Source organism: Mus musculus, chromosome 15, assembly GCF_000001635.26.
Source record: "Mus musculus strain C57BL/6J chromosome 15, GRCm38.p6 C57BL/6J".
In the NCBI taxonomy this organism is placed as follows: Eukaryota; Metazoa; Chordata; class Mammalia; order Rodentia; family Muridae; genus Mus; species Mus musculus.
The window spans coordinates 102,202,979-102,215,863 of record NC_000081.6 but is presented as its reverse complement, the minus strand read 5'-3'; the positions used below and the strand labels follow the sequence as shown (position 1 = coordinate 102,215,863).

General features: G+C 51.3%; 2 protein-coding genes across 49 annotated transcripts in view; one reads left to right on the top strand and one right to left on the bottom strand.

Moving 5' to 3' along the window:
• Positions 1-253: 253 nt before the first annotated feature.
• On the bottom strand, positions 254-12,358 carry Zfp740 (zinc finger protein 740). 14 transcript variants are annotated; one of them, NM_001289691.1, is made up of 8 exons: positions 12,062-12,219; positions 10,778-11,293; positions 10,559-10,635; positions 7,944-8,093; positions 7,503-7,592; positions 6,988-7,111; positions 6,591-6,709; positions 254-3,268 (listed from the first exon to the last, which is right to left on the bottom strand). In NM_001289691.1, exons 4-8 carry the CDS (start codon positions 8,025-8,027, stop codon positions 3,179-3,181), a joined length of 507 nt encoding a protein of 168 aa, NP_001276620.1. In that variant the 5' UTR covers positions 8,028-8,093; positions 10,559-10,635; positions 10,778-11,293; positions 12,062-12,219; the 3' UTR covers positions 254-3,178. The 14 variants fall into 14 exon arrangements, with proteins under 14 accessions (NP_001276620.1, NP_001276619.1, NP_001276623.1 ...); XM_030248734.1 differs by having other exon boundaries at positions 258-3,268; positions 7,503-7,628; positions 12,062-12,152; XM_017316741.1 differs by having other exon boundaries at positions 258-3,268; positions 7,503-7,628; positions 10,981-11,293; positions 12,062-12,152.
• Csad (cysteine sulfinic acid decarboxylase) overlaps positions 10,812-12,885 on the top strand; it is a 28,056-nt gene continuing 25,982 nt past the window's right edge. For 5 of the 35 annotated variants that reach the window (XM_030248573.1, XM_017316616.1, XM_017316618.1 and 2 more), the window contains exons 1-2: positions 11,633-11,725; positions 12,604-12,727. The gene's annotated coding sequence lies outside the window, so the exon portion shown is untranslated. Of the gene's footprint in view, positions 11,726-11,901; positions 12,169-12,603; positions 12,728-12,885 lie in introns of those variants that run through there. The other 30 variants (XM_030248586.1, XM_030248582.1, XM_030248576.1 and 27 more) reach the window with 19 other exon arrangements.

Here is a 12,885-nt window from a genome sequence, read left to right as displayed (position 1 = left end):
CCTAGCAGGAGTCAGCCCTGATTATGTCTGACTGTTGAGAGTCCCCTCCCTTTTTTTTTTTTTTTTTTTTTTTTTTTTAGCATCAATGACTTTTGCCTCTACCTGATGCTTCCCTCTGGAGAAAAGAAGTCTTAACGGGGCCCGTCGACTCTGCTGCAAGCCGTGGGGTCCTGAGGGAGGAAAACCACCCCACTGAGACCACTCTGGCCTTTGGAGAAAAAGCTTCCCCAACAAATCAAGTCTTCTCAAAGAGGACATGGAATGTAGAAAAGCGCCATCCTTTTTATTTAAATATCCTAAATATGTCACGAAGGAACATACACTGCACTTTAATGGTAAAAAGATACAAGTTTATAACATCTTATAAAAACTACATTAAAAGTAATCTTGTCCATTTGATAGTTCCCCTCCCCCATAGCAAAATAAGTATATTTAAAAAAAAATGGAGCACGGTAGGAGGGGAATTGAAGATAAAAGCCCAGGGCCACAGCAGGGGCAGAAGGAACCTGGGGAGAGGGCTCAAAGTGTGGTCACCCCACTTCTCTAACCCTCTATGTCAAGCCATGAAGTACAATCAGTAGCTAAATGACAAGAGGCTGTCAGGGACGGATGGGAAGGGCAGGCACCAGCAAGGGTGGGATGGGACGGCCTGGTGCAGGAGTCCATCCAAGGACCGGTATTACTCTCCCTACCAAACCCACATCCACATTCTGATGTCTGAGCACCCACCTTCTCATTTCCCCTTCTACACACACCTGAGACATCTGTCCAGTGCTAACAACCCACCCCAGCAGAGGGGGGCATCAGGCTCAGGAGCCTTTGCAGCTGTCTGTGCATTCCCCCAGGGTAGAGATGTGGCTTCTGCCCAGGCTCTTGGCTGTTGTATTACTCTCCACCCCAGAGCCTGTCTGTCCTTACCCACTGCCAGCTTCTGAGCCTCTCACACCTGGCCTTGGCAGTGTGGTTCTGGGTGGGCTGTCTGTACACATCCAGTTCTCTCTCACTTCTCTCAGCTCCCACCTAGGCAGAACGCCACTGTCTGCAGGGCCTGCTCTGACCCAGGAAACACATTCATACTTGCAGAGGCACAGGCCACTCTGCCAACTTTCAGCACGAACAGATCATCTACGAGTGGCAGGGAGGGATTCCACTTTCAAAAGCATTTCTGGGAGGATATCTTTCTCAGCGTATCCTCTTTCCCAGTGACAGAAAAATCCCAGCCCAGCAGAACCCTCTAACAGCAAAGGGTCTGTGCATCACGAACATGGATGCCCAGGGGCCACACGGCGGACGAAGGTCAGAGGCGCAGGCTTTACAGCACGTTAGAGGGACAGCAGGGAGCCAGAACACACGGCAGGCTGTCCTCTTCAGACCTCCTCTCAGGTGCTATCAGAGGAAAACTGAAGGCTGAGACATTCTCCCTTCTCCCCTTAAGTTGTGGTGGACCATCTCCCAATACACTGGAAGAGGTCTTAAGGTAGGTTGCTGCCTGGCTCTCATTTGCAAGTCAAAACTTCTTCCTGGAGGCGGCCAGCTCAGATTCCTACCCACAGCTGGAGTTGTGTGCTCAGGTGTAACCCAAAGATTACACCTGAAGTAGGCCTCAGGGGTCCTGGAGTGCTCAATGAAACCCCAAGGTCTCCCTTAAGAATCCTTTCTTTAGCAGAAGTTATCTCACTTTAGAAAGTACATGTTCAGAAGCCCTGGCTTAGAAACACTCTGATCAGTACACGGTTAAATCAACCTAACAACAATGAGAAAAAACCCTCAACATTCTTCTGAAACAAGCCCCTCTGTTCCCCTGTTCTCAGCAAGAACAAGGGAGGCAGACGTCCTTCAGGTCTGGGTGGGAAGGCTGCCCTACGTTTTTCTGTCCTCCAAGTTGGTGGCCGAATGAATTTCAGTCAACAATTTTCACCCCTTCCAAGCAAAGAAACACAAGCATTCACAAATCAGACACACACACTAATCCAATCACCTTTCCAGGGGTAGACAAGATAGAAGGGTGTTATAACAGAGTAAGGTCAAGAATAAAGCAGACATTAGGTGTCTTCCTGCAATCCTTCCTCTGAAGCACCCCCCCCCCCCCACTCTGCAGGGATGCTATCAGGAGGGAGCCAAGGTCGGTTCTCTGAGACTGAAGACCAGACCAGACCAGACCTCCATCTCCTCTACTTGAACAGGCAGAGGATTCTGACAGGGAGAGGGCTCCATCACACAAGTCCCATAAGGACTGTCCCAATTTCTGTTTTTCTCATAGTTAACAAAACTTTGGACTATCCTTGTTCTAAGAGGACACAAAAGGACAGCATACTCTGATACCCACAACCCCCTGCTCAACTGTGCCTGGGTTCTAGAGTCAAGGACAAGCGAGGTAGCCACAAACCACAACCAAGACCAACTTCCCAGAAAAAAGAGCCAAATGGGCTACGGAACCCAAGTCCTCCACAAGGCACTTGAGCTGATCCCATCAGGCCCCAGTGCCACACAAACCATGGGAACACCCGTGACACAACACCGCTCTTCTTGAGGAGATAAGAAAAGGTATGCCTACGCTTCTTGTCCAGCCCACGTCTGTCCTTCCCAGTTTCTCCTTTTGTCTTCACAGTGTATAAGAAGTCCAAGGAAGCCCAGCTGCCAGCCCCCTTCCTATTTGCTTTCAAATAGGCGGGCTGTGGAACACCGAGGGACTGTGGTGACAGACATGGCCAGGCCAGCCACAGTCCTTGATGTGCTTCAGGACTGTCCCCTCCACATTACCTGTATCCCCGGTTTACCTGTTTAAATTGCTTTTGGATAAACAAAAACAAAAGCAGAACCAACAAAAACCCCTCCCCGGTCCTTTCCATTTTAGCTGCCAGTTCCAGTCCAAGGTTGTGGGAACATTTCAGTCTTGGTCCTGCACCTTTGAGTCCCCACCTCATCTCAGCTGAGGTTCAAGGACCAGCTCCCTTGCCCAAGAATGCTGCAGGTGTCCCTGGGATACTCATAGCCTCAGACTGGTTACAGAGTTGGGGCTTTGGAGCCGATGTCCTCAGACGCTCTTCTGCTAACCTGGGGCTGGTCCTCTAGGAAGGGGGACAGGTTCAGAGGGAGTGGTGGTGGGACCGTCAGAACACAGGGCTATGCTCTTCCAGAGACTCTCCTCAGCACTCCCACCACCTAGGGCCCCTTGTGCCTATAGAGAAAACTGCCCTTCAGAAGTCTTGGACTGGCATCCTTGGCACATCCGTTTGTGTCTGAGTAATCGGTCTGTCCGAGAAAAACACTGTGGAGAGAGAGGATTAAGTCACTAAGAGAAACTCAGTCTCATGTTAGTAAGTTCCTGTCTCAGAGGGGACATACACTGTGTTACTGTTCCCTTAGCATCTACACAGCAGAAACACGCAGTGGATAGGAAAGCTAAAGCTTGTTTGTGCTAGGCATTGTGTCAAATGCCTGTGATCCCAGAACTCAGGAGGCAGAGATAGGTACGTAACTGTGAGTTTAAAGCTAGCCTGGTCTACATAATGAGTTGTATGTAATACAGCCAGGGATAGTTAGAGAGACTCTGCCTCAAATAAACAAACAAACAAAAAGAACCAAACTCTGGTTCAAGGGGCCGGGGATGCAGCTCAGTCGGCAGACTGCTTGCCATACATACACAGGAAGCCCCGGACTTGACCCCCACCTCCAACCCCACCCCTAACTCTATAAACTGAGCATGGTGGCATACACCTGCAATCCCAGCACCTGGGAGCTGAAGGCAGGAAGAGCAGAAGTTCAAGGTCATCCTTGGCTACGTGGCAAGCTGGAAGCCGCTGTGAATTACTTAAGACCCTATCTTAACAATGGGAGGGAGGCTTGCTGACAGGAGCCTGAAATAGCTGTCTCCTGAGAGGCTCTGCCAGTGCTTGACGAATACAGAGGTGGATGTTCACAGCCACCCATTGGACTGAGCATAGGATCCCCAATGGAGGAGCTAGAGAAAGTACCCAAGGAGCTGAAGGAGTCTGCAGCCCCATAGGAGGAACAACAATATAAACTAGGCAGTACCCCCAGAGCTCTCTGGGACTAAACCATCAACCAAAGAGCACACATGGTGGGACTCATGGCTCCAGCTGCATATGTAGCATAGGATGGCCTTGTGGGACATCAATGGGAGGAGAGGCCCTTTGTCCTAGGAAGGCTCTATGCCCCAGTGTGGGGGAATGCCAGGGCCAGGAAGGGGAGTGGGTGGGTTGGTGAGCAGGGGTAGGGGGTACGGGGTGGGGGGAGGGTGTTTTTCCGGAGGGGAAACCAGGGAAGGGGGATAACATTTGATATGTAAATAAAGAAAATATCCAATTAAAAAAAAAAAAAGAACGGTCGGGTGTGGTGGTGCACGCCTTTAATCCCAGCACTCGGGAGGCAGAGGAAGGTGGATTTCTGAGTTCGAGGCCAGCCTGGTCTACAAAGTGAATTCTAGGACAGCCAAGGCTACACAGAGAAACCCTGTCTCGAAAAACCAAAAAAAAAAAAAAAAGAAAAAGAAAAGAAAAAGAAAAAGAAAAAAAAAATCTGGAAGGAGGGAGAATGCTGAGATGCCTCAGCAGGTCAAGCAAGCCCCTCGTTGCTCAGCCTGATGACCTTGAGTTTGATCCCTAGAAGCAACATAAGGAGAGAACAAATTTCCAAAAGCTGTCCTGTGCCCTCCATGTTTGTGCCTTACTACGCATACATAATAATAAATGTTAAGGCAACACCACCATCATCATCATTATCACTGCCATCACAACAATCATTATCCGAAACACCACCATCATCACCACCATCAACAGCAGGTGCCACCACTGCCGGTGCTGGTGCCAGAGGGCCTGGCCTTCACATGCTGGGTGTATCACTTAGTCACATGACATGAGGCAAATTACCTAACAGCCCTGAACCTGTCTATTCACCAGAGGGAACAGGTTACAAGCAGCCAACACAGTGTAGCTGCTTCGCTGGAGATCTCCCTCAGGAGGACAAGCCTGGAAAGCCCTCACCCCACCAGCCTCTCTCTCACTCATCACAGACTCATCTTCAGGCATGAACACGACAGGGCGGAAAACGGCAAGTAAGAGACATCCCTCATGTCTCTGTGAGACCAGCCTTGCTATTTAATCAAGGCTGGCCGAGAACTTGTGACCCTCTTGCTCTGCCTCCTGAGTGTTGGGATTATAGCATGTGCTACCAAACTCTGCTCCTTTGTGGCATTCCACTCTTTCATCTTTGGCACTGTGATGAGCTCACACAGCCCAGGCTGGGCTCAGACTTTCTATGGCAGGAGAGGATGTCTGTGGTAAGCTGGGTTACGGCCTCACGACGCCATCAGGAGGATCAGGAGGAGGAGGAGGAGGAGGAGGAGGAGGAGGAGCAGCAGCAGCAGCACTCGTCCTAGCAAGCTGAAGGCTCAGTGTGGAAAGGCTGAGCAGAGCATGCAGGAGTTAGTTACCACCACCTCTCATTAGCTGTCCTTGTCTGCCTCGGTCTCGTCCCTACACTCTCAGATCAGACACCGGACCCAATGGCAAAGATTACATCTCTCCCTCCAAGGTGCAGGAGCTTTGAAGTTGGACTAAACTCAAACTCTACTCTTATCTGCCGTTTCTCAGGGAACTTAAATGTCCCTCAAATTCAATTTCCCCATTACATGAAATGAGGGTATCCCAGCCACCCTAAGGAGATAATATGAGATTAAACTATTGGATGGATCACAGGGCCCCCAATGGAGGAGCTAGAGAAAGTACCCAAGGAGCTAATGGGATCTGCAACCCTATAGATGGAACATTATGAACTAACCAGTACCCCAAAGCTCTTAACTCTAGCTGCTTATGTATCAAAAGATGGCCTAGTTGGCCATCACTGGAAAGAGAGGCCCATTGGACACGCAAACTTTATATGCCCCAGTACAGGGGAACGTCAGGGCCAAAAAGTGGGAGTGGGTGGGTAGAGGAGTTCGGGGGAGGGTATGGGGGACTTTTGGGATAGCATTGGAAATGTAAATGAGAAAAATACCTTAAAAAAAAAAAAGATTAAACACTCCCAGCAGCTGGGTGGTGGTGCATGCTGTTTCTCCCAGCACTCGGGAGGCAGAGGCAGACAGAATTCTGAGTTCGAGGCCAGCTTGGTCTACAGAGTGAGTTCCAGGACAGCCAAAGCTACACAGAGAAACCCTGTCTCTAAACAAAACAAATAACAGCAGCAACAACAACAACAACAAAAACCCAAAAAACCCCACCATGTCCAGCACTCTTTGAATTTTATGTCAAATTTGTTCTCACAGTGCCTGGCATTGAATAGGTACTCAAGAAATGATCTCTGTTTGATGCCAGCCTGATCTACATAGTGAGTTCCAGACAGCCAGAGTTATATAGTCAGACCCTGCAAACAAACAAAAATCCAAAACAACAAAAACCAAACCAAATCTCAAACAAATGACATTACTAGGATCTGCTAATAAGCATTCCCCATGATGAGGTCCCTAAGGCCAGAGTTGTGTCTCTTTCTGAGGTGCTAACTGCACTGACGAGGTCTCTGTCAGTCAGGAAGGGGCTGGCCCTATTGTCCCAGGGGGGTGACGGGGAGCTTACCTGATGACATCGTTCACACTGGTAAGGCTTTTCGCCACTGTGTACCCGCTTGTGGCGTTCGAGATGGTACTTCTGGATGAAACGCATATCACAGACATCACACTCAAATGGTTTCTCACCTGGTCCAAGGGCAAAAAGAAGTGAGCACCAAGAGAACTGACAGCAGGGACTACACATCTCAGCTGTCGTCCAGACACCTAGTGACCATAAACACATAAAACTGCTGGTCTCAGTGACACCAAACAGAGCCATGCAACCTCTCTGCCTCCACGTCTAATACTCTCCTGGAAAACAAAGCCAGTGGGAATACAGGCTTCAGATTCTTCTCCCATCTGAACTCGAGTCTGAACAGAGCAGAGACTCACCAGTGTGGACGTGCGGAACACAGCAGACTCACCAGTGTGGATTAGGACGTGCCTCTTGAGGTGGTAACTGCTCCGAAAGGCTCCAAAGCAGTGTTCACAAATAAAATTTTTGGGAATCTTTACTTGAAAAGAGCCATTTTGTTCCACTACCACCACCTGGGGGCAACAATCAGGCATGTCATGTGGGTGTCTCTGTCCTCTTCCCAGAGACGATTCTACTCTGGGACCAATTACAGCTGCCGGACCGAGAACCTGAGAACCTTTCTGATACTGTGGAAGGCGGTGCTGTCACCTGTCACACCCCTTGAGCTAAGAGCCGTGAAGGGAGGAAGATGGGGTCGATGAACCAGCTGTCTTGCCACAGCCAACAAAACAGCGTGAGTGAGCTGGGGTTCACCTGCCCCGCTCCAAGAACATAAGCCACGCTTCCCACCTGCACCAAGAATGTTCAGCAAGAGTGGACGGCAACTGTCAGAGTGGCCTCAGATTCACCAGGGAAGATCCCCATTACCAAACTGCACGAGTCTGGGGCTTCCCCATTACCTGCCTTTTTAACAGTCTTTTTTGAATGAGAGGCCTCAGCCAAGCTGTCATCCTCTTTGCGGTTGCGGGATTTATCACTGTCTTTTCGGTGGCCCTTTGAAGACAAATCAAATCTAGGCTTACAGTCCATCTGGGAATATAAAATGTGAAACCAAACACAGTCTCTTGATAAACAGTTTGCAAAGGAGATAAACCACCTGCTTCCTCTCCACGCATCAACTTCCTCTTTCCCTCTCCTGGTCTAAGTAAGAGTCTGCAGGTACCACAAGAACTTTCCTCGGCTCTCCAGATACCCGTACTCCTTGCTTCCCAGCTGGATCCCAGTTCCCCACTTCCCTAAACAGAAGAATCAAGGCAAAGCCAGAGGAGCCACAGCTTGGTGCCTCTATGCAGAGAGCTGGGGCCGCCCAAACCCAGAGCACCACAACGGACTCAAGTGCTGTACCTGACTGGAGCACCTCAGCACATCAGGGCTACCTGCCCGCTCGCCGTTTTCAGCCTGCTTGCTGGCAATCTGGCTCAGCATCATCTTCTTGCTGGCTGCAGTGGGAACCAAACTCACACCTGCTAGGCCTTCACAAGCCAGAAGACTTGCCTAAGTTGAAAGGAGATGAGGTGTCAGGTCTCCTGGCAGGGTAGGGCAGAGAGACAGGCTGCCATCCTCAACAGACCTACACCTACACCCAGCCACAACTCGCTTCTCTTCAGGGAAGAGACTCCCTCACAGACACACTTTGCTTCCTTCAAGCCCTTTCTCACTGTCTCACCAGGAGCTACTCCCCCCTTGGCATTCCTTAGGCAATGAAGCACAGATCAAGTTAATCAAGCAGCATCAACCCTCGTGGTTACCAAACAGTGTGTGGGGTTACACATTACCTAAGGCATTTCTGAGCTTTAACTGTAGGAGGTATGTATGACATCTGTCTGCCTGACCCACTGAGATCGGAGATTCCTAGGGCAATGTCTTCCTTCCAAACTCTCTTATTTTTACTAAGAGGTCCAAGGACCACTTGAGGAGTCGGTCCATCATTCCACCATGTGGCTTCTGAGATCTAATTCCCGCTATCAGGCTGACAGCAAGATGCTTCATCTGTGGAACCATCTCGCTGACCCCCTCTTCTGTTTCTGTAAGATTTATTTTTATTATTTTGTGTGTGTGTGTGTGTGTGTGTGTGTGTGTGTGTGTGTGTGTATGCGTCCATGCCCCATGTGGGTAAGGTGCCCAGGGAGAACAGGAGAGGGCATCAGATCTCCTGGAGCTGTAGTCAGCTGTGAGGGACTGATATGGGTCCTCTGGAAGGGCTTACTAAACAGTGAGTGCCAGGCCACAGCAGTGCTTGAATTCAAAGCCTACTTCAGACAAGTAGACTTGCTGGCGCCAACTACATTTGCTTTTAGGCTATTTCTCACTTTAGATTTTAAATTCCTTAAGTGCTGTCACCTACAGCAAATAAAATCTCTAGATTCTGGAATTGAGTATACAGTTTCTTTTCTTTTCTTTCTTTTTTCTTTTTTTTTTTTCTTTTGAGACAGGGTTTCTCTGTGTAGCCCTGGCTGTCCTGGAACTCACTTTGTAGACCAGGCTGGCCTCGAACTCAGAAATCCGCCTGCCTCTGCCTCCCAAGTGCTGGAATCAAAGGCGTGCACCACCATGCCTGTCGAATATACAGTTTCTTTGAACCACTTTGGCCATTTTTTTTTTTTTAGGTTTTTCAAGATAAGGTTCCTCTGTGTAGCTCTGGTTGTCCTGAAACTCACTCTATAGTACAGACTGGCCTCGAACTCAAGAGATCCACCTGCCTTTGCCTCCTGAGTGCTGAGATTAGTATGTGGCACCACACTTGGCTACCCCCACCCCCTTTAGGCCATTTTTAGGTGCTAAATAAAGTTAAAAAAGTTAATTCAACAGGGGTGCCTTAAGACACAACCAACCGCCTTTTACAACCACAATCCTCTAACCTACTATCGAGCCGGCACTCCAGAGTATGCATTGCTCTTACTCAAGAAAGTCTTTTAAAGAACTAGTCGGTCAACAAACTCCCAGATTAGTAAAACTACTCTCTTGGATGATCAGTGTGCCTTCGGATCCGTTCTCTCACTTCCATGAACTCTGAAGTTAAAAATCTTAGTTTTGCTGTTTGGGCTGTGCAATTCTGGCCAAGTCTCTCCATCTTTGAAGCCTTGTTTCGCTCCAATGTGAAACACCAATCAGAGTGCCTACCCTCACAGGGCCAAGGAGAATGAGAGAGGGATGTAAAATGCTTAGTGTCAAGCACAAAGTCAATGCTTGGCAGAAGCAACCAACCCTTTCAGAACAGTGAGCACGATGCTGTGGAGTACGCTGCAGACAGACAAAGGAAGAGACCCAGAGGCATGCTGCAGCACTTGGAAGAAAGCCAACCCCTCTACACTCAGGCTGCCGTCCTGGTGAGACTGGTTTCCTCAGAGAAAGCTCAGAGAAGCGCACGGCTCTCCATTCAGAAGACTACAACGGTCCCTCCGTCCCTCTGGTCCTTCCAAACCATCTGCCACCTTCACAAAAACAGCTATCTTCTGGACCACATTACTTTGGAGTTTAACATTCTTCGGGGACTCCCCACTCCCTGGATAATAATGTCTAACTCCTTAGGAAAAGCACAAAAAGCCCTTGGACCACATTCCACTGACTTCTCTAGGAAGTAACCCCCCATCCTTCGTTACCTAACCCCATCTAATGATCCCCCATTTGTAATCCTTTGCTCCTTAACTACCCACCAAACCATCCAGTGGTGTCCCATCCCTCTAAGCCCCTCCCTCTGTCTGAGTGCCCTTCTCTGTTGACTTCTCTAGCAAAATCCTATGCTACCTGCAGGCTTCCTTCCCCCCCCCCCCCCCCATCCAGGCAGAGGTACCACCACGCAGTCACAATCCTTCTATCACTGAGAACTCCTTTAGTCAACTGATTCAGAGTCTCTAGTACCAGCCAGCTATCACGCAGGGCACCGTGAATATAAAAATAATAAATAACAGACTGTCTTGCCGTCATCCCTCCCCCTCCCCCCAACTAGCCTGGGAGCTTACTGGGGACAAGGGCAATCTTATTCATCTTTGTATTCCAAACACAATGCCGTGCATGTAACAGGAGCTCAATAAAATTCCTGTTGGGAAAAAAAAACAAATGAAGCATTCACCAGACTATACACTCCCTTATGCCCGAGTACTTCACGTACCAAAAGTACACCGGGTACAAGGTGCTTTGCCAATGGCCCATCAGTGCCTGTGACGTGATATATAGCCTACCTCCTTCATTTGACTGGAAGCTCCCTGAAGGCAGGGGCTGTGGCCTGTCTCCTTTCCTTCCTCTAGATCTCCCCCTGGCGCTTAATACAGAGCTCGGCTCACTGGGGATGGTCAATACTGTTGGCTAAGGCAGAATTCAAGGGTGACACTGCAAAGAGGCTTCCCAGTGAACGGTCTTGAAGGAGGACTCGAGAGCTTTTTACCTGAGCCATGCTGACTTCTCACTTAACGAACCCAAAAAGTTCAGAAGTTCTCTGTCCCAGTTTTCCTTAAGACACTGGTTGTCTGAAGAACCGTCACCAAATCACAGTAACGGCTCCTCCCCGTTCTTTCAGTTCCTTTGCCATATTGAACTGTCTTCTCAAAGAACTCGGTGTCCTCCAAAAGGAAAACAGGTGTCCCAAGAATCCGCAGTCTCTCTCTGACTTCTGCCTCTTGTCGGAAGAAACGAGAGTCTACCAGTCTTGGTTTCCAAGTTGAATTCTCTTGGTGAAGCTCTAGGTCTGTTCCAGAAACCTGAAACCAGAAAGGGAGATGAGGCCCTTAGGTGTAACATCTTCAGGCCAAACAACGATCGAAGCTCCCTCAACTTATTTTGCTGGGCGTTCTGAAGCTCAAAAGGAGGACATGAGTCGAGAGCTTTCTTTCTAGGTCAGTAGAAGAAACTGGCCTCCTGGGCCGAAAGAGCAGCCAACGGGAGCAAAAGTAAGTTGGGCCTCCTATAGAGAGGATCTGCCAAGAGAGTAAGAGCTGGGATTTGCCATCTTAGGAACGGAAGAAGGGGGCGGAGGCCCTTTGGGGCTTTTGTGCGGAGTGGGCCGGCCTGCAAAGCTGGCACTCCACAGACGAGGGCAGAACTGTGTTGGAAGGAAGCTCGGGAGGCCTCCGCCGAGCGCCGGGGTGGCTGGCAGTGCCCGCACGTGAGCGTCGCTCGGAGTCCGCCCGAAGGTTCGTAAATTCGCCGCCGCGGAGGCGGAGGGCGGGCGTGTGTGCGCGCGCTCTGCAGGCAGCCGCAGCGCGCAGCCCCGGGAGCGCCGAGCCGCGCGCGACCTGCGTGCTCGCGCCCGCGCTTCCCCCCCCCTTCCCGGGCAAGGCCCCCTCTCCCGGCGGGGCGGTGGGGGGCGGGGCGGCGGCGGCCCTCCCCTCGCGCCCCCTCCCTCCGCCGCGCGCCCCTCCTCCGCCGCGCTCCCCTCCCCCCTCGCGCGCGGCGCCCCACGGCCTGCGAGCTGCTGTCCGCCCGCTCGCCCGCCCGCTCGACGCTGCCTCCCCGCGGCGCGCGCCTACCTGCCTGGCGCGGCCTCCCGCCGTCTCCTCCGCCGCGCGGCGCCCCCTCCAGGCCCCAGGCACCCCGTGCCAAGCCCGCGGCCGCCGCTCCCCGCGTCGGGACCGAGGCAAGTTTACAAACACCAACCCGGGGCCCGTTTCCCCGGAAGCACTTCTCCGTCCCCCTCCCCCTCTTTGCCAAGCGGCCACATCCACTTCCGGGCTCCGGAGCCGGGACAGGAGGGGGGGCCCTCCGAAAAGGGGTGAGGCTGGGGACGCGCGGAGAGCTGCAGCTGGCGAGCGGGAGGGGGACGGCCCGGAGGACCGGAGGAGGGTGGTGCGAAGGGCGGCGCCTGCGCCGTGGCGCGCGAGCGCCCCGGCCGCCATCTTCACTGAGGGCAGCTCCCAGGCTCGCCTGGAACCTTTAGGGAACCTTTAGGTACTGAGTGTTCTTTGAGAAGGTTCGCTAGGTGCGCTGGTTGATTCTTGCAGAATCTCCGTCTCTCTCCTGACGCCCCAGGTAGAAGCCGGGACAGTTCGTACCTCTGATCTTTTTTTTAAAGCTTGGTGAGGTCTGTTTTTCCGGTGCCTGCTGCTGTGGGGTGCAGACCTGCAGACTGAGGTCAGCTGGGAGGAGAGTTGAGCCGTTGCGCAGTCCTGCGGTACACACTAAACCACAATCTGCATGTGAGTCTCAGTGAGTTCCCTCAATAGCCAAGGCAAACGTGCTCCGGCCCCGCAGTCTTGACCTAGCCAAACTAGGCTTCCTTTCAAGAAAAGGCCTTTTTTCCCTTCAGTGGACTAGTCTTGTTGGAGATTTGGAAGTGCGTGTTGTCCTCTGGGCC

What these genes read in the sequence shown, in the direction of transcription:
- Zfp740 (XM_006521331.3), bottom strand. An exon ending in TGCTGAGGTGCTCCAGTCAG is followed by an intron (nt 7,629 to 7,943) that starts GTACAGCACTTG and finishes TTATATTCCCAG; the next exon opens with ATGGACTGTAAGCCTAGATT. An exon ending in GCACGTCCTAATCCACACTG is followed by an intron (nt 6,710 to 6,987) that starts GTGAGTCTGCTG and finishes CCCTTGGACCAG; the next exon opens with GTGAGAAACCATTTGAGTGT.